Raw genomic sequence first — 18,639 nt, 5'->3', positions numbered from 1 at the left:
TTTGGTTTGGATTGGTTCTATTCTATTGGCATTCAGTTCGATTTTGATTCTTATTAGTGGAACCAACTTACGTTTGTTCGGTTCTGATTTAGCCGCAAATCAAACCGAGTTGCACCCTTACTTCCACATCCGCAATGTGAGAATCGACGTCAATTTAAATGTTACTCGAGCACGACTCCTTTGTAAAGTAGTAGATCAATGCTCTGGAACAAAGATTGTGAGAGGATTGAAATACTTGTAAATCTTGAAGTATTGGATTGACAAGAAATAAAATCCTCCACAGTTAGATCATCATTGCATGCTCTATTACTAATTTTAATTTACATGAAAAAAAAGATAATAACGATGCGATGCGAAAGAAAAAAAAATACAACGATTTCATGGTTAAACCATTACTAATTTATCGAAGTCGAGAATGGGATAATTGTTTTAAAATGTAGATATTACACAAGAGAAGTGGTACAGTTAAAAGATTCTGCTTAAACACATAAAAGGAGAGCCATTTCATTTCATTTCTCGAAGTATGATTCATTTCTTCCCTTGAACCCAATTTGTCCAAAAGTAAGGCAAACGAACAACCCGAAATGCCATGTCACCAACCACAACCTATCAACACAAAACACATCAAGAAATCTATAAATAAATGAAAATGGGCTAAACCCATCGACACAAAACTAATCACCATATGCCCTATTGGAATTGGAACCTGTTATCTCGATTCTTGAACTTCCAAAATCGATCGTGCTCATGGCAAGATACCAGAACCCGACCCACGTAGGCATGGACTTGGGCTTAAGGTTGTCAATGGATCGAGATTGATCTAGGACCAATCCGATAAAGATTGAATCGGATCTAGAACCGATCGATGAGCATCGGATCAGACCCATGTCATCGTATTGGATTTTGGATCCGACCCATTGACTGCCCCACTTGGGGTTCAATTTGAGATTCAGATATGGAAATTTGCGTTACTTTTATTTCAAAATCCATATTCAACGTCTGATTGGCGATGATATTTCTTGTTCTTAAAAACAAATAAGAATCACCTTTGTAATCATAAATGGGCTTAAATACTAATACTCACCAAAAAGGAGAAGTGAGGGCTGGGCCGGTGGGGAAGTGAGAGAGCTCTTCTCCAATGCTTTGGAAGAAAAGCCCAGTCAAACTGTTACCGTTGATTAACGGTACACTGGATGGTGCGAGCCACCCGATTAACCCGAACCCGATTACATTAAGATCCGTGCGAAGCCAATCTCTCTCAAAGCTTATATATAATATGACCAAAACAAAGTAACAATTAGTACCACTAATTAACTAATAAGTAAAGTTAGTAATCACCACATATTAATGAAAGAAAGATAATTGGGGGCTTAAATTAAATTAAAATAAAATTACCAAGTAAACCTTCCACCTGAAGCCATTGCTTGCTTTAATGGGTTTCTGGGTGCAACTGGAGATCTTATAAAACCTGAGTCCCAAATCAACAAGAGAATTTTATTTAAAATTTGGGGTTTGAAGAGAAGTGGTATCATATGTGCGTAGTAACTACAGCACTACTAGGAGGAGGACTAGGAGGGAGGGAGGGGAGGGTTACCTGAAGTAAGCTTTGTTGTTGTTGTCTTGGGTGAGGAGAGAGAGGAGGTTACCAAGCCTACAACAGTGGTGGATGCAGTCGCCATGGTTGCTGCCATTTCGTTCTTTTCGGGAGATCAATGTGTGATTGATTTTACTTTCTTAGGGTTTTGGTTAACGTTTTCAGTTTTGTGATGGAGATTTCTCAGCTGGGTTGGAAGATTGGATGGATGGATTGTTGTATAATGTACATCAATAAGGTTTTGCCACGTGGAGTTATGGATAAGTCCACCTTGTCTGTAATCTGTATAGAACTCTTATGGGTCCCACGCTATATCATATTTTGTGAGGCAAAAATATGCCATCGTGACCTGAAGCATTGAGGATCATGCACCTCACATTGTCATTGTCATATTGCTTTTTTAAGTTTGAGAACTTACTTAATAGTTCTTTACGTTAAGTATGCGTTTGGATCGTGATTTTAAAACTCGGTTTCATATCTTTTCTCGTCTCGTTCAATCTCGATACCAAGTTAACTTGGATGATACATCTCATCTCGTTCGATATTGAGACAATGATTTTTAATTATTTAAAACATCTAAAAATTTCTGTACTACAACATTTTTGATCTACAATGGTGATTTTTAACATCGAATAATTTTATCCGACGCTATGGGTATTTTTGTTGCAGTGGATAATTTTATCCAACGCTAGAGGAACCTGCGCATAAGCTTCCCACGCAAAAAAATCCGCGCTACCTGATTCATGTGTACATATAACAGTGGAAAAATATATCCGTCACTAAAAAAAATCAAATTTTTAATATAAAAAACTCGATTTAGTTCGTTCTCTTTCTATCAATTTTTTTAAATTGAATATGGTAGCGGATTACATTTTTCACAGCTGTAGAGCATGGTTCGTGAGGGCATTTTTTTTAAAGAAACGCCGCACAATCCAAAACTCGCTCACTTTCTCTCTTTTATTTTCTCTTCTCTTCATCTCTTTCTCTCTATCTCTTTGAAAGCTCTAAAAACTCTTTCATTTTCTCCTCTCTTCTTCTCATTCTCTCTATCTCTTTGAAAATCCTAAAAGTTGGAGTATTTTTGTGTGACTTCATCGATACCGCTGTACTTTTACTAGTGAGTCTCTCTCTCTTTGTTTATCTTTCTCTCTATAAATATATATATCTCCGTGTGTGGTCGAGTCACCACATCCTCTCCTCATTAATGGTGGATTTTGTGAGGAATGAAAGCTGAAGAGTTTGATTTTGTTTTTAATGTATGAAAAATCTTTGGATTTTAGTTGATTTTGTTTAGATTACAAGTTTGTAATGGTAGATATTCTTACAAGTTCAAGAAATTGATTTGTTTAGGGTTTAGATTTGAAGTTAAAGCCCATTTTTCCTTATATTTTTATTGGCTATTATTATCTATTAGATTTGATCTTGTTAATAAGTTCCATTAGATGAATGATACTCTTCTGGATTGATTTCAATGAACATGGTCTAATTTTATAACACATTGATAAGTTATGAAGAATTGGAGAATTAAAACTTTTTGAAGTTGGGTGTTTTAAGCACATAATGTTAAAAATTAATTACTTAGTGAGTACATAATAAACATAACAGGAAGATGTTTAGTTTTTGCTAAGAGGAAATGAGATTGAGAGATTGCAACTCTAGTTTTCATAAAATATAATAATAAAAATAGTGAATGATATCATAATCGCTCATTGATGTAAGCAATATTGCCCAAACCACATAAATTCTACCTAATTCTCTCTTTATTTTTTATGTTTGATTGTTACCATTGCCTCACTCCTATTTCTATACTGGTAAAGTTATTAAGGCCTCTCTTTGATGTTGATTACCCATCATCTTTGTTATCCATCAATGTTTAAAATTGTAAGGGTTGAAATATTCTATAATTCTATGTAAGCTTTGATTTAAATATTTTTCCTCAACTTTCTAGGTGAAAATCAAGTAAGTTCATTGGAAATTCTTGTGGATTCTATCTTTTTTCAAGTCTTTTATCATGTTTGTACCTGCAAATATCCTTTAGACTTTAATTGAGATATGTTCATATTCTTGATTATGTGATATTCTTTATTGATCTCGGTTGTGTCATTCATGGAGATTTTCATTTTCATTTATTTGTTTTATTGGAGACAGTGAAAATATGATCTTGTACATTATATCCAATTTCCAAATCTTTTGTCATGCTTATATGTACATATGTCTTTCTGACTTTAATTGAGATATATGGTACTCTTGCAAATTGTCGTCTCAATGTCTAAAATGTTTGTTAATAGTGTATTCCTTTGACTCATATTTCACATGTATATAAGCAAATGTGTGCTTAAACTCACTACAACATTTTCGATCTTTCATTTTTTCCAATTGGTACTTTGCAACTCATTTGATTTAGGGTATCTGATTGAAATTAATAATCAAAAATAGAAATTCAATCACTCAGATTTATCTCAAATTTGCTTCAATCACACAACCCATCGATTTCTCTCCGATCCTTCAACATCCATGGATTCAACTACCCAATACAACACAAATTTCAAACCGTAGAGTTTCATTGGTTCCTATCTTCTCAACTCAATCGACCAAACTCCTAGAATACGAGATGTCATCGATGACTTGGGGTACCGTTCAAGGCTAAAAGGACAAGCTTGTCTCTCGTGTGCTGTCGCCTGCAACCAAAAATAAAATCTATACTCCTAAAAAATAAATGTATTAGTGCGAGTAAGGATCGTTCCCACGGAGAGTATCTAGCCTAGTTTTTATGTTATGTGAATAAAAAGGGGGTTTTCAAGTATAACGAAACTAATTTTAAGAAGAATAATTAAGGAACAATTCAAATAAAAGAATTAAAATCAATCAAAAGAACAAACATTGGTCTAAGTCAACTTCCACCATAGGAATTTTACAACTGATCATCGATGCAAGTATATATCAATTCACAGTTTGAATATTCACCGTTGGAACTATTTTTCTATCTCTCCTTAGTCATAGTTAAATAGAAAAACAAACGATCTAATTAACCCTAACTATTAAACAACCCAAAACAAGCGTTAAAAGTTTAATCTAGTAGTAGCCTTAAGAGTTAGAGAGATCGATGAAACTAAACAATACAAGCATAAGCAGTTGTATTTAATTTAGTCGAGTATTCTTCCTAAGATCTAATAATTTCTGACGCAGCAAATCATTAAATCTCAGTTGATTCACAAATTAGAGGGATCAAACAATTACGGATTTGATATCTAATCTAACAGTAGATTGAAACGAATAATAAACTAGTAGGCCTCCTAGTAATTAAACGAGCCAATAATGAAAATAGGCATAGAAGAACATCCAATACTCAAAGCATAAATTGAACAATAAAAATCAATTAGATCTCACCGTTTTTATTGATTCCCAGGCTTTCGTTTCCTTCGACCAATTAGAAAAGTTTAGTCACACAAAGTCATCATCAAAACTCCCAAAAGAAAAATTAAATTTAGAGAAGAAGAGAGGAGAGAGATATCTTTTTCAAGTCTCTTTTCTTCTACTCGTTATTTTTCCTCCTTAGAAGCCTACAAAATCTCCTAAAAATATTATGAAATAACAATATCCCAATCTAACTAATTAAGGAAAAATATTAAAAATAAAATAAAGTTCTAATATAACTAGGAAAGTAGTGTTTTCAATTGAAATTTTCGTGCACCAGATTTGGAAACTTTCTAAAATAAACCGTATCAACTCCGCGTCGAATTCGCGTCAACAGTGCAGGTGCAGCAACTTCAAGCCCGATTTCGACCTTGATATAGTCCATATCTCTCAAAACTCAAAACATGAAAGTTGTAGATATTTTTCTTAGAGTTCCATAGCATTTTGAATCATCTCAATTGGAGTTCGGATGAGAGAGTTATGCCCAGATTACGAAGTGATGTTAAAACTGTCCAAAATTGCCCAATTAATTTCGTTTTGCACTTAACACCTCCATTTGCATCCTAAATCAAAATAAAAGAATAATGAGTACATTTAGGCACCAAATATGTATAAAGGACTAAATATTAAAGGAAAAAAATATGATATTTTACATTCTCATCAGATGTCGTATGTTTTTTTTTATTGATATAGGCATTATAGAGATTTGAAGAAGAACCCCATTTTGTTAATTTTGATTTGTTTTTATTTCCTTCATAAATAGGTTCGAAAAAAAAATATCAAAAAATCCTTATTTTTCTTCGGAAATGGGATTTTGCAAATCTTCATTTTTTTAATTTCTTTACAAATAGTTTCATTTGAAGTAAAATAGATGAAGGAGTTTTTGCTGTCTCTTTTAAATCTTAGGAGCTATGTTAAACTGATGACATTCATCTAAAATAAGGATTTTGAACACTCAGAGAAAGAGCGGAAGTTTCAGTAAGGAAAGGGTTGAAAATCATTAAAAAATAGGAAATCTTTTTAGAGAAGGGGTTGGAGTTGCAGTGGCATTCCATTGAAGTTCGATTCACTACAAATTAAGTATGACATTCGCTTATTATTTTTGTTTCCTTCCTCATGCCTTTGTTCTCATTGGGATCAAATTTGTCTTGGATTTGGTTTGAAGGATTATTAACTATATATGTTTGTTTAAAATATTTGGACCAGTGGCTCCACCCTTATCCTTTATAATATTTGGATTGGTGGCTCCACCCCCATACCATTGGGAAATAGCATTACCCATTTCACCCCCTCATGTTGCTCGGTCAATGGGACTCTTAAAGCTCCACATAAAGCAATAGTGACATATGTATATTTAAAAAAAAAAAAAAAAATTGAATTGTGTCAAATATACATATTTTGTGCTTATTATGAGCTATTACTTAGGTTTCTATGGTATATGCCTTAAGTTAGCGAAATAAAATTAACCATGACAAGATTTATGGATTAGATAGGTTATGTTATCAAAATTAACCAAATGGCTTGTCAAATGGCCTACCCAATGGCCTGTCGGATGGCATGTTGGATGGGCTACCCAATGGCCTCTCGGATGGCTTGCCCATTGGCTTGTTAGATGGCCTAACTAATATCCTGTCGGATGGCCTATCAAATGGCCTGCCCAATGGCATGTTTGATGGCATACCCAATGGCATGTTGGATGGCCTGCCCAATGATTCATAAATGATTCCTATTAAAAAATGAAGCCAAAAAAACATAACATTAAAAAAAAAAAAAATCATAATATACCTGTCAAAATAAATAAATTAAATACTTACATTATGACATATGTTTCATTTTCATTGCATAAGTGCACTAAACTTATTTGTCAAATACAACATTTAAAGAGCATCAAACTTATCATAAAAAATATCAAAGTACTACCAAACTTTCTCAGAATAACACACGTGCACTACCAAACTTTTAAATGAATCATTCCAGAGTTCTATGTAAACATAAGGAAATATTGGGTCGTTAAGAATCAATCAAAGCATTAATTACAATTCAATAAAATGCAAATGCGTGATAACTAGTAGGTTCATACATGCAAAAAATAAATTAAATACTAATATAACACTCAATTTGAGTTTAGCCTAACTTGAATCCAAGGTAAACATTAACTAAGAAAGATTTGTAAAAATAAAAATCATGGAAGCGAAGCATCACGATGACATGAGTTGAAATTTGCACTGATGTTCGATAGAGCATGTAACCTATTCACCTACAAAAGATATTTTAAACAAAAAAAGTAAATTAGAAAATAATTTATTAGATGTATTTGATAATAAGTTAAAATCACATAAAAGTAATTTTAAATCAACGTACTGTTCTTGTTCCTCTAAGAAAAAAAAAAGTAAATGTGTAAATTGTCGTGTCGCTTATGTTGGTATGACTATGCTCCCCTTATTCATAGCTTGAGCTTATTTGTCCATGATATGAATAAGAACACCCGTACCCATACACACCAATAGGTTGACCATAACCATAATAAGAACTATCATGTCCAAATTCAATACCATAGTTGTTAGATGTGTCATTTTCGTTTATAATCATCTCTTAGGGGTATCCATAATAATCATAACTTCTATCACCGCCACCATAAAATTGAGTTTGAGTTTCATCACATCATCACTACGAAACTCCGTCAATCTAGCCAATCTTTCGCATCTCTAATCGAATGGTTTAACATCATGGTCAATATCTTGTGTCGTGATCACGTTATCAGGTTCACTAGCATCACATGCTCTATTTTATGTCTCTTCACTACCTCTATCATCATCATTACAATCATTTGGAGATAGATATCTACTCGTATTTCTCTCGAGTTGGATATCAATTTTCCTATCTAATCAAGATAAGTCATTATAATTATCCATCAAAAGATCTCCCGTCTCTCTAAATCATTAGTTTAATACGTCATCATACTCAAATATGGAATCTAGATCAATAGGATCGTAATAACTATCTTCTATGATTTATGATATTGTGAACTCGTAATCTCATATTATAATGTGCAAACACCAAGTTTCCCAACTTTTTCATTTTGAGCTTATTACGAGGACGAGTGTGGATTAGAGCAAGGTACTCAAATTTCTTTCACAGTCTGAAGACGAACAAGTCTGACTTAAGACTTTAATCACTATTTTTATAAAATCGGGTGCATCATGACCATAATTATATCACCAATCGACTGAGAAGAAGACAAGAATAATGTTAAATACTTTAGTATTTATTATTGTATAAATTATTATTATTATTTATATATTACCTTGTAAAGAAGGTTTACTCATGTTTTTAGTTAAAGCATCGAATTCCCCTGTCGCGTCAATAAAAAATTTAACTTATTTAAAATGCAAAAAATGATTCGAAAGTGATAAAAAAAAAGTTTATATACTATAATTAAATTATAAATACAAAATTTTTAAAATAACTTTGAATTATTTGACAATAGTATGTATTGATACCTGATCTAGCCTTCCTTTGGTTAATTATATATGATTCTAACTTTTTGATAATCCTTTTCGTTACTTGAAAAAGTTCATTGCTTTCTATTAAGAAGTTATCATACTGAAATTGAATATTTAAATAGTTCGCTACAATAAATGCCAATATCAATTTTCTTAATAACACAATATTAGTAAAATATTAATATTTAAACTATATTAAAAATACATAATTATTACTTGCCATATAAAAATTTGATTTAGAATAATCCAACCATCTTTTCAATCAGTTGGATATACGATCGATGACGTTTTACTGAGTCTATTATTGATTGTTTGACTTTTTTCGTACCCACATAAATTACAGTTGTAGTGGTTTTTTCATCTTGATTAACTATTATCAAAAGTTTAACTAAATGTTCTATGACCGTACAGACCTCTTCTACCTTCTCTTAGGATTTACGTTGCATAATCAAATATAAAATCTTGCTTGCTAACTCTCCCTTCTTCTTATCCCTTATAAGTCATATTCACAATCATTTATTAGACGCAAACATGATTTTCAAAGTCAATTGATGTCTAATAAGACTTTGGAGACCAATTTATTGCACAGTAAATCATTTGATCATAAGACGTAACAATTCTCATCAAGCTCACGAGTTTGTTACTCTTGTATATGAATAATGTTATTTGTCAATAATTTGGAATGACACGAGTAAATAACGACAATTTTCATGTCTTCTAAAATTAGAGCAATAGTATGTGCGGCACAATGTATCTAATACAGATGAGGTTCTTTTTTACATTAAATGCAAACCTACAGTCTGATATGACGTTTCATTGTCTGTCATAATCTGAATAACATTATTTTCACCAATTTTATCTACTATCTTTTCACCAATTTCATCTACTAACTTTTTACAAATCTAAGTAAGTATTCTAATGTCTTAGTAATTCTAGTTACATTGATTAATTTGTAAAATATGATATTTCTATTAGAATATACTATGAAGTTGATGATAGGCATCTTATATTTTTATGTCCACCCATTATAAATCACGGTACAACCATAAATAGACCATTTCTTTTTAAGGGATCCGATATAATCTCTTAACTTACCTACTTTTATATTCAAATATTTTTCTCTAATCTCATATGGTGTAGGACCCCTGATGTCACTTATCGCCTCTACAATAGAATCCATCATAGTATGAAAATATAGATTCTTAGCTACATGAAATGAGACTGAGTTGAAAAAGAAAAATCTTTATAATTGCTCGTCCAATCTTGTTTAATAATTTTTTCCCACTCCATGATCCTTTCAATTTTTTCTATGTGACTTTTTTGACCTATACGAGTAGGGATCTAATCCTCTGTTCGAAATATCATGTATATCTTTTTCTGACCGTCTTAATTCTTGTTCGACATTTTTATATTTTCTATCTGTCTTTTTCAATCCTCACCTTTAAAACTACTAGGGATCTCTAAAACTAAATGTCTTCTTTGATGATCGTTTTCTTATAAAGATCATTGATTCATATTACATGTCATTCTCATCTAGGCATTTTCTTTTCTTTCAGTAGAATCGAGCGACTTGTTATTTGAGTCGTTTATAGATATATTATCATTAAACTCATTCCTACTTCTAGGCATTTCATGTAATCTTTTCATTAATATTTATTTTTCTTTACTTTTAATTTCGATTTCGCTATCATTTACTTTCTCATCAACAATCGAGTCTCTTGAGGATATTTTGAACAAGTCGTCACTTCTCTTATTTTAAAAAATAAATGTTCTTTAAGACATGTAATGCCCCCACTTATTATTTTATTACAATAATTACATTTTACTTTCATTTTATTCCCCTCAAATGAAGTATCATGTTGTCAATCAATGTTCTATTTCCTATGCACCGTATAATTTATAAACAAATATATAGATCAAATATGCTGTAAAATTAATCAATATAAATAAGATGCAACAATATGATATAACGTGCAATAAACATTTAGAATTTCCAACACATCACTCACTATAATGATACCTTATTTGAAAATTATTTTTTAAATAAGGATTATCCATTATTATTGAAAAATCTTATTTCTTAGTAAAATTAATTTTTCAACTAAAAATACTCTTTCTAATTATCAAATTAAAATATAACTCAATTACACACTTTAAATCATAATTTTTTTGAAAAAATTACTAAAACCCAACCCATAAAAAATACCCTAAACCCTAATCAATCTTACAAATATATTTATTTTACCCATCATTTTCAAAGTTAAAATTCATTAAAATAAAATATATTTTCCATCTCTTAACCATTAGAAATTATAAGTTAAAATACATATTATACAAAATATTCAAAAGAAAGGAAAAAAAAGAAAAAAAAATCTTAAGAAGAAGATGAAACTTACTTGATTTGGAGGAAGATAAAGAAAATTCACTTCGATTTTATCTTGAATCGAATGAAGAAGATAAAGTTTTCCCCCAAAAATTTATTTTTTTATTCACTTGGTTGAGAAGATGAAGAAAAATCGATTTGGATCAAAAAATATAGAGAGTGAGAGAGTTTATATCATTAGTCTCATTTAACTCGAAATAGATTTTGAAAATCTCGTCCGATACGTCTCATTTGTCTTGTGATTTTTATAATATTGTTATGTATCGTTTGTCTCGGATGAGATTTTGTAAAATCTCATTCGAGACGTCTTGTTTATCTTGCGATACGTAGATGTATCAAATATATTTATAAGTTTGTAGCGTTTGGCCTGATATCGAGTTAACTCGAGTGATACATCTTGGTCTTTGATGAGTTTTAAAACCATGGATACAACTTTTCGTGGCTTTTGTTCCTGCATAGAGGTAGAAACTAACATGACTGTTGTTTGGATTGGAACAAGTTCTTGACGCAATAGCAAAAACTATTTCTTGATGAAAAGTCCAAAATAAGTACTTCGAAAATTCTTTCTAGCGTAGAGCAATTTTTTTTGTTAAAAATAGAGTGAAAAGATAATGTTACCCCTTACGAGCTAAACAAATCTAACGACTTATGTCCCTCAAAACACGTTGGCCCTAACCCCTTCTCTTTTCATACCTAACTAATAAAGAGAGTTGTTATTGTCCTCTTGCGATATGTTATTGTTTCTTCACGATCTATCATTAATCTCACAGATAGTATTTTTGAAGGATTTATTTTGGAAGTTGTTTTTCATCTTTTTTTCTATATTTTTCGGTTAATCTTATCGTTTTCGAACAATTGCTCGTAGTTAAAGCTGAACTTTTTGCTCCATTTACTATATAATCTATTGATCTTTCGTTGATTTTCTTCTTATTTACTTTAGATCGATGAATTGTATCTGATTTTAACAGTTAAAAGCTTCAAAGATTAAAGGATTTCAACGTATCGCTCTGCATTGACGTCCTATTAGTGTAACTATGTTTGTTTCTCGAGCGTAGAAGTCTCAACGAAGATTAAATTAGTTTGAAATCCTCATGAAGAATGTTAAATTTTTTTTTAATTCGTAGGAATCACTATTCATGTCTTCAATTCACAGAGAAACTAGAAGAAAATTTAGAGTGAAAGATAGACCTCTACTTCAATTTCGTTCAAGTTGATCTAATTACGAAAATGCACCTAGTTCCACCCCTAAAATTACATGTGTTTGTCTCATTTGAGAAATCTAAAAGTAGATGAGGTCCATGAGGAGTGTCAGTGAATAGAGTTTTCCCCATTATATGTGTTACTTCACTTGTAACTATTTCTTATTACAAGATCTGTTATCTTTCTTTTTGTTATTTGTTTCTTTTCTTTTACTTTTATTTTTTCTCTTTTCTTCTTAAGATCAACAACATATCTCCAAGTATAAATTAAAAATATAATCAAGATATTAGAGGTTAAAGATTCATAGAAACAAATCGATTAAATTGAGTTGTAATTTCTTCAATAACTTCAATCATTTTAAATTAGATTTTAGGCTGGTATATCTCAAGTTCTTCGATAACATTAGGGAATTTTTTTTGAAGAAATATAGAAAAATGGCATAATTTATAAACTCTAATAAAAATCAGATCTTTATCTGTGAATGAAAATCACATTTATGTAGAAAAATCTGTTTTGATTCAAAAAAATTTAAGCCATGTTTAGACATAGTTATTTTGAAATTGGTTATAATTGAAAATTTTCTAATTTTTTTTGTATTTATATTTTTTATGGTTATGACAGTATTGTTATTTTGTATTTTTTTGAAATATTATTATATGCTATTGCTGAAGCAAACTAAGCAAGCAAATAGAGATTTGTAATCCAACCCAACAATCCTCACAACTTAAAATATATTTTTTATGATTTTGACAGTATTGTTGTTTTGTATTTTTTTAAAATATTATTATATGTTATTGTTGAAGCAAACTAAGCAAGCAAATAGAGATTTGTAATCCAACCCAACAATCCTCACAACTCAAAATCCCTTCTTCAACTTACTCGTTTATAGTGTTGAAGCATTAAACTTTGAAAACTTTTGGGTCGATTTAGCTCAGACTTACAAACTTCGACTTAGACTTGGATTGTAAAAATTGATTAACACATGGCCATTTAAGATAACACAATTATCTTAATACATTCAAGTTTTGTTAGGTATGTTTTGTACAATATATTTTAATTCATTACTTAACAAGTAGTTTATTTTTTTTTATTGGTAACAAAAAATGTCTAGAACCCAATCTAAGGGAAAAGAGATGATTTCTTAATTAGAAAAAATAAAATTTGTATGGACACAAGAAATCCACAAGACATTTATAGATATATGTCTTGAATTGATCCAAAAAGATCGTAAAAATGACCCTGCTTTAGATAAGCCAAATTGGAAAGACCTTTAATTAGAATTTATGAAAAGAACAAATGTACATATAGAACATAAACAACTTAAGAACCATTGGGATAAAGTCAAGGGTGATTGAAATAGTTGAAATGGTTTAATGAATATGAGTGAGATTGGATATGACAAAATAAAAAATATAATTGGATATCACAGAATGTGTTGCGTTATTGGATGAATTATCAGATGATATCTCATTTACAAGTGAATTATATATTTGGACGTGTTATAACTTTGAAACAAAGTTAGGATTCATATATATATTCTGTTATTTTAAGACGAAGGAGATGCATCTACAATGATTAGTGAGTAGGAGGCAACTATTAGGAGGTGCTAGTTCTAGTGGTCCTAGTGATGTGTAGGGTATGCCGTGATTCATTTTTGATGTTAGAGAACTTTTGTTAGAATTTTTGGTAGTGTTGTATTTTTGTTAGATGTATTTGTGTTTATCCATATTGGATATATAATCTTGTAATGTTGATGCTTATTTTAAATTTAAGCTTGACTAAATATTATTTATTATCATTAGATTATAGTTCTATGATTAGTCATAAGTTTGAATTTTGATATTTTATTACATATTTGAAAATAAACAGATTTGATGGATTCATTGTCGGTTGCATACTTGATGTCTTATTTGTCGGATGAAGATTTAACAAATTCATCGTCGGATGATGGTCTTGAAATGTTAACAATTGGTATAACAACAAATCAAATGTTATCTCAACGCGGACTTCGTTTAAATAAACAATCCAAGATAAACTGTGAGTTTACTAGAGAAGATTATATGAAATATGTTTTGTCAAGAAATAATTATATATGTCATCAACAATTAAGGATGGAAAACACGTTTTGCATCGACTATTGTCATCTCTTCGTGATGAGGCAAATCTAAATGTACGAGACGTGTTTCTTTAGAAGTATCTTTGGTTATGTTCCTAATGATATAGGATAAAATGAGAATATGAGATTGATTGTTAATCGATTTCAACATTCTGGAGAGACTGTAAGTAGACATTGTTATAGAATTTTGATGGTGATTTAACATTTATGTAGGTTTCTTATAGTGCCCCAATACACGAATGAGATCCCTCTTGAAATTCGAACAAATCGAAGATATTAGCATTTCTTTGATGTATCTTTTTAAAAAATGATTATTAATATGAATATTTATTTTATAATGTATGTATTGTCTTATTATTATTTCAATATGACGAATTGTGTGAGTCATATATGATACGTATATAGGAGCACATATTCTTGCAGCAGATGTGGCGCCCCGCCGAATACTAACACAAATCCCCATGTCAGATTTCAAGGTACGAGGTGGCACCTCGAAATTTCGGCATGGTCTCCTCTGTTTATGTTAGCATTCCAAGGCGATTCAACCTGCACCTGATAAACGACATACAATCCTGCATATAACAAACAAAATATAATACCAGCGGAAGCCTATATACGTCTAATATTGTTCGATAGATCAGAGTGCGGAAGAAGAAAAATTATATACAGGATTATACAAAATTCCTCACTCTAACAGAATTCCTAACACTCAAGACAAATCCATAAGACTACTTGGAGAAACTGACACCACTAGGGGGTATAGTCCTAGTACTTACCAGGTGACGGACTCTAGTTGTCTATCTGACCAACCAGATGATCCTCATTCGTTTTCTACACTTGTTTCGCCAAGCTTCAGATCTGAAACTAAAAAAAAATGGAGAAGGAAAGGGTGAGTAACAATGGTACCCAGTAAGGAAGCAATAATTTCTGCCAATAACCTTCCTAACATGAACGAATAAACATACTGAATCATTTTAAAATAAACAAAGTTTTACAGAAGAAAACTACGATTAACTGGTACATATAGCCAGGGATGAGCAACTAAACATTTTAAAACTCACATTACATCGATCAGCAGTACTCACTATAACATTCTTTTTTTATACAAATCTAATTAATCAAATGGAAACAATAAACATGCATTTCATTTTATATATCAAAATAAGCAACCGATACATAATACACAATGGTGGAGTATTGGAATTAAAGAGTTGGGATTCACGACTGGATCGCTCCCAGTCGGGACATGATGTTACAATTCTTCTCAGGCTTTTAGTTCCTGATTTTGTGGCTGGTCGCTGTGTTTACCACGCTTGGTTGACCATTTATCCGGCTCAGGCTGGCCGTTTGACGTGACCGTAAGCAATGGGTCTCTTTTCGATGTGTCAGAACGTTCGACTACTATAGATTGTTAGTGATCACTGACTAATCATCTTCGTCTATGCCTATCAGGCGTACATGTGATTCCCAAAGATACAAACCATTCGTATACGACCACCTTTACATTACAAGTTCACTGGTAAAGATAGAGAGGAATAAACCCGGATTCCAGTTGTGACTCCACTCTCATACGCGTCCCATACCACGTATGAGTTTGGTGGTCCCTACCGTACATCCTAGGATAGTACACCACTCCGGATGATATGATGCACTATCCCTTCAGGCATTCACAAACTCTTTAACAGCTCACAAAATAGCTACTTATATATATTATTTTCATTTGAAAACAAAAGAGAAATTAACAATACAAGGTTGAGAATAGATATCCAGTTTCCTACCATGCAAGTGTGGCCACCCGGCCTAAAATAAATAACATAACAGAGCGCCTCGCGCTAACAGAAAGTAAATAAACATGCAACCAGTAACATTATCCCTGGATATCCGTTCACCAACCTGCATACAACACAACAACGTAAAATGCAGACATCACCCCTCGGGTGTGACTCTGACATTTTACCGTTTCATACCCTTTTTCCGATTTTTACAATTTTCAATCTCTTCAATAAAACATTCATTTTCTGATATTCATCAACTCAACATGAGTTAATTGAATATTAAATCACATTTTCCAACTATAGAATTTATTTCTATCAATAATATTGAAAAAGAATACAATTTTTATATCAAAACGGGGTCCGAGCAGTGCACAAGACCCAATTTATGGAAATAACCCGTTAAAATACCTTACCCACGTATAATTTGTTAAAAATACAATTAAACATATCAATCATGCAATTTTTGGCGTGAATTTTTGAAATGACAAAAGAATTCTACATTTCGGAAATACATCCAAATTTTTTTCAATAAAATCCTAAATGCAATTTTCACAATCTACGATTACTAATAGAAATTGAGAGTTCCTTACAATCTCTAGGCGAAAGGATCAAAGCGTGTGCGCGAAAATCGAGACGATCGGCGCGGAAATCGAGACGGATCGAACTTCGAAGCGGCTGATTTTTGAAATCGACCTGGTGATTTTGAAGATCTCGATGTGCTCGTCTCTTCTCCCTTCTACGGCGAAAGGCGGTTTGACCCCGAAACCGATGAAAATCGAGGTCGAAGTTACGAAAATCTCCGTATAAAAATACGGCTGATTTTTGACTATACGGGGTGAAAAATACGAGAAAATGGAAGGAATTTGGTTGGGTTATGTAGAGAATGAGGCTGCGGGCGTTTCTCCCTTCTGCGTCGAAAGACGGTTTGACCCCGAAACGGACGAAATCCGAGGTTAAAGTTTCGAAATTTCCGTATCCAAATACGGCTGATTTTTGACGATATTGGATGAAATAAAAAGTGAAATGAAAAAAGGTTGGGTGGGTTTTGTAGAGAACGTAGCTGCGGACCTTTTTCTCTTCTGCGGCGATCGTCGAAAATGGACCGTTTGCGAGAGATCTGAAGTGGAAAAATCGGAGGAAAAACAAATTTCTTTTTTTTCGTTTTTTTTTTTCGCACTGTTTGGACGAGTGGGGAAGATGAGAGAAAAAAAAAATTTAAAAATGCTATTTAAATAAAATGTGGGACGAATTCGGTATTTTGTCAATTGTTTCGATCGATAATAATTTGATCATCCGGATTCCAAAACTGATAAATGAATACTCTATTTCATCTAATTTTTCATTCCGGATCTAATGGTATAGTCATTTTCTACAAATTATGTCCCCATCAAAAGTTTACATTTTTGGCCTGAGGTGACCCATAAACTTGATGTCGTTTTCGTTTTTGACGATAATTCGACTTTCTGGTCTCCAAATTTGACAAATAAATAGTCCATGTTGAATAATTTTTCGTTATGAACCCAATGGTATGATCGAATCTTACAAATTATTACTTTAATAAAAAGTTACTATTTTAGCCTGGTCCGACCCGGTAATCGAGGATTTTGCAACTTTTATATTCGAACTCGCATTTGAGCATGCTTACAGGCTAAACTATGTTTTTCGATCATTTTGAATCTAATGGTGAGGTCAGATTCCATTAAAAATGATCAGAAACATCCTAAAATTTTACCCCTAAATCCCACTTTCAAGATTTTCTTAAAATTTCACTATTTATTTTTTCCTCGAGATACGAATTAAAAATTCGGGGTGTTACAGCAGACCAACTTCGTTTTTTAGGTCAAAAAGACATAACACAGAATGTATTGGCTGTATATTTTTTTGACATGTTTTTTACATATGTTATAGCTGGTTGGAAGGGACAAGAAAATGAATAAAATATATTGTTGAACACTATTACTAATCCCAATTCAGGATTTCCACATTCACTAGAAGGTTGGTATTTAAAGTATTAATTGAAATAATACTTTATTTACTTGAATATTTTATAATGAACGTAATTGTTTATTTTGGTTAATAAGTAAGTATTACCTAATTGACTTTGGGTATCCATTGATGGATGACTATTTGACATTATAAAGAGGTGTTTATTATCATCTACAAGATTTTCGAATGGGTGTTTGGGAAAATGGGAAGAAAGAAGTGCTCAATCATCTTCATTATTCCTTAAAATGTGATTGAATGATATTTTAGTGCTCTGAAGGCACGATGGACGATCTTACGTGACATACATTCATATTTGTTTGATACACAACGGGATATTGTGATTGCTTGCATGGGATTACACAATTTAATTCAAAAAAAGACTTAGCAGATGTAGAATTTGCTCGATATGATCAAGATGATTTTTTAAAAAAAGATTTCACATCTTTATATAATAGAAATCCATCTGTGCATTCACATCGCCAAACAAATAGGACTATGGAACAAAAGAGCGAAATCATAGCACAATCTATAAAAGAGACTTATGATCGACATGATATTTATGTATGATGGTGACTTGAATTAAATTCAATATTTTAATTTAAATATTGTAATAATTTGACTTGTTATTCTTCTGAGATGTTTTAGATTTATCCATTTTGATTTTTTAT

The 18,639-nt window shown here is 31.7% G+C and overlaps 1 protein-coding gene and 1 long non-coding RNA gene across 2 annotated transcripts; both read right to left on the bottom strand.

Moving 5' to 3' along the window:
• Positions 1–376: 376 nt before the first annotated feature.
• Positions 377–1,760, bottom strand: PSAO (photosystem I subunit O). Its single transcript, XM_086445722.1, has 4 exons — positions 1,595–1,760; positions 1,396–1,468; positions 1,085–1,264; positions 377–606 (listed from the first exon to the last, which is right to left on the bottom strand). The coding sequence occupies exons 1-4, from the start codon at positions 1,689–1,691 to the stop codon at positions 510–512; spliced, it is 447 nt and encodes a 148-aa protein (XP_086301848.1). The 5' UTR covers positions 1,692–1,760; the 3' UTR covers positions 377–509.
• A 13,029-nt stretch (positions 1,761–14,789) lies between these two features.
• LOC147400115 (uncharacterized) lies at positions 14,790–16,931 on the bottom strand. The gene is made up of 2 exons (XR_015179529.1): positions 16,576–16,931; positions 14,790–15,074 (listed from the first exon to the last, which is right to left on the bottom strand). It is a non-coding gene; the product is annotated as an uncharacterized LOC147400115 (long non-coding RNA).
• Positions 16,932–18,639: the final 1,708 nt, after the last annotated feature.

The sequence above is a fragment of the Akebia trifoliata genome, chromosome 6 (assembly GCF_017979445.1).
Source record: "Akebia trifoliata isolate Shusen 1 chromosome 6, ASM1797944v1, whole genome shotgun sequence".
NCBI classification, from domain to species: domain Eukaryota; kingdom Viridiplantae; phylum Streptophyta; class Magnoliopsida; order Ranunculales; family Lardizabalaceae; genus Akebia; species Akebia trifoliata.
The sequence above is the reverse complement of the archived record's forward strand: the minus strand, read 5'-3'. Positions and strand labels throughout refer to the sequence as shown.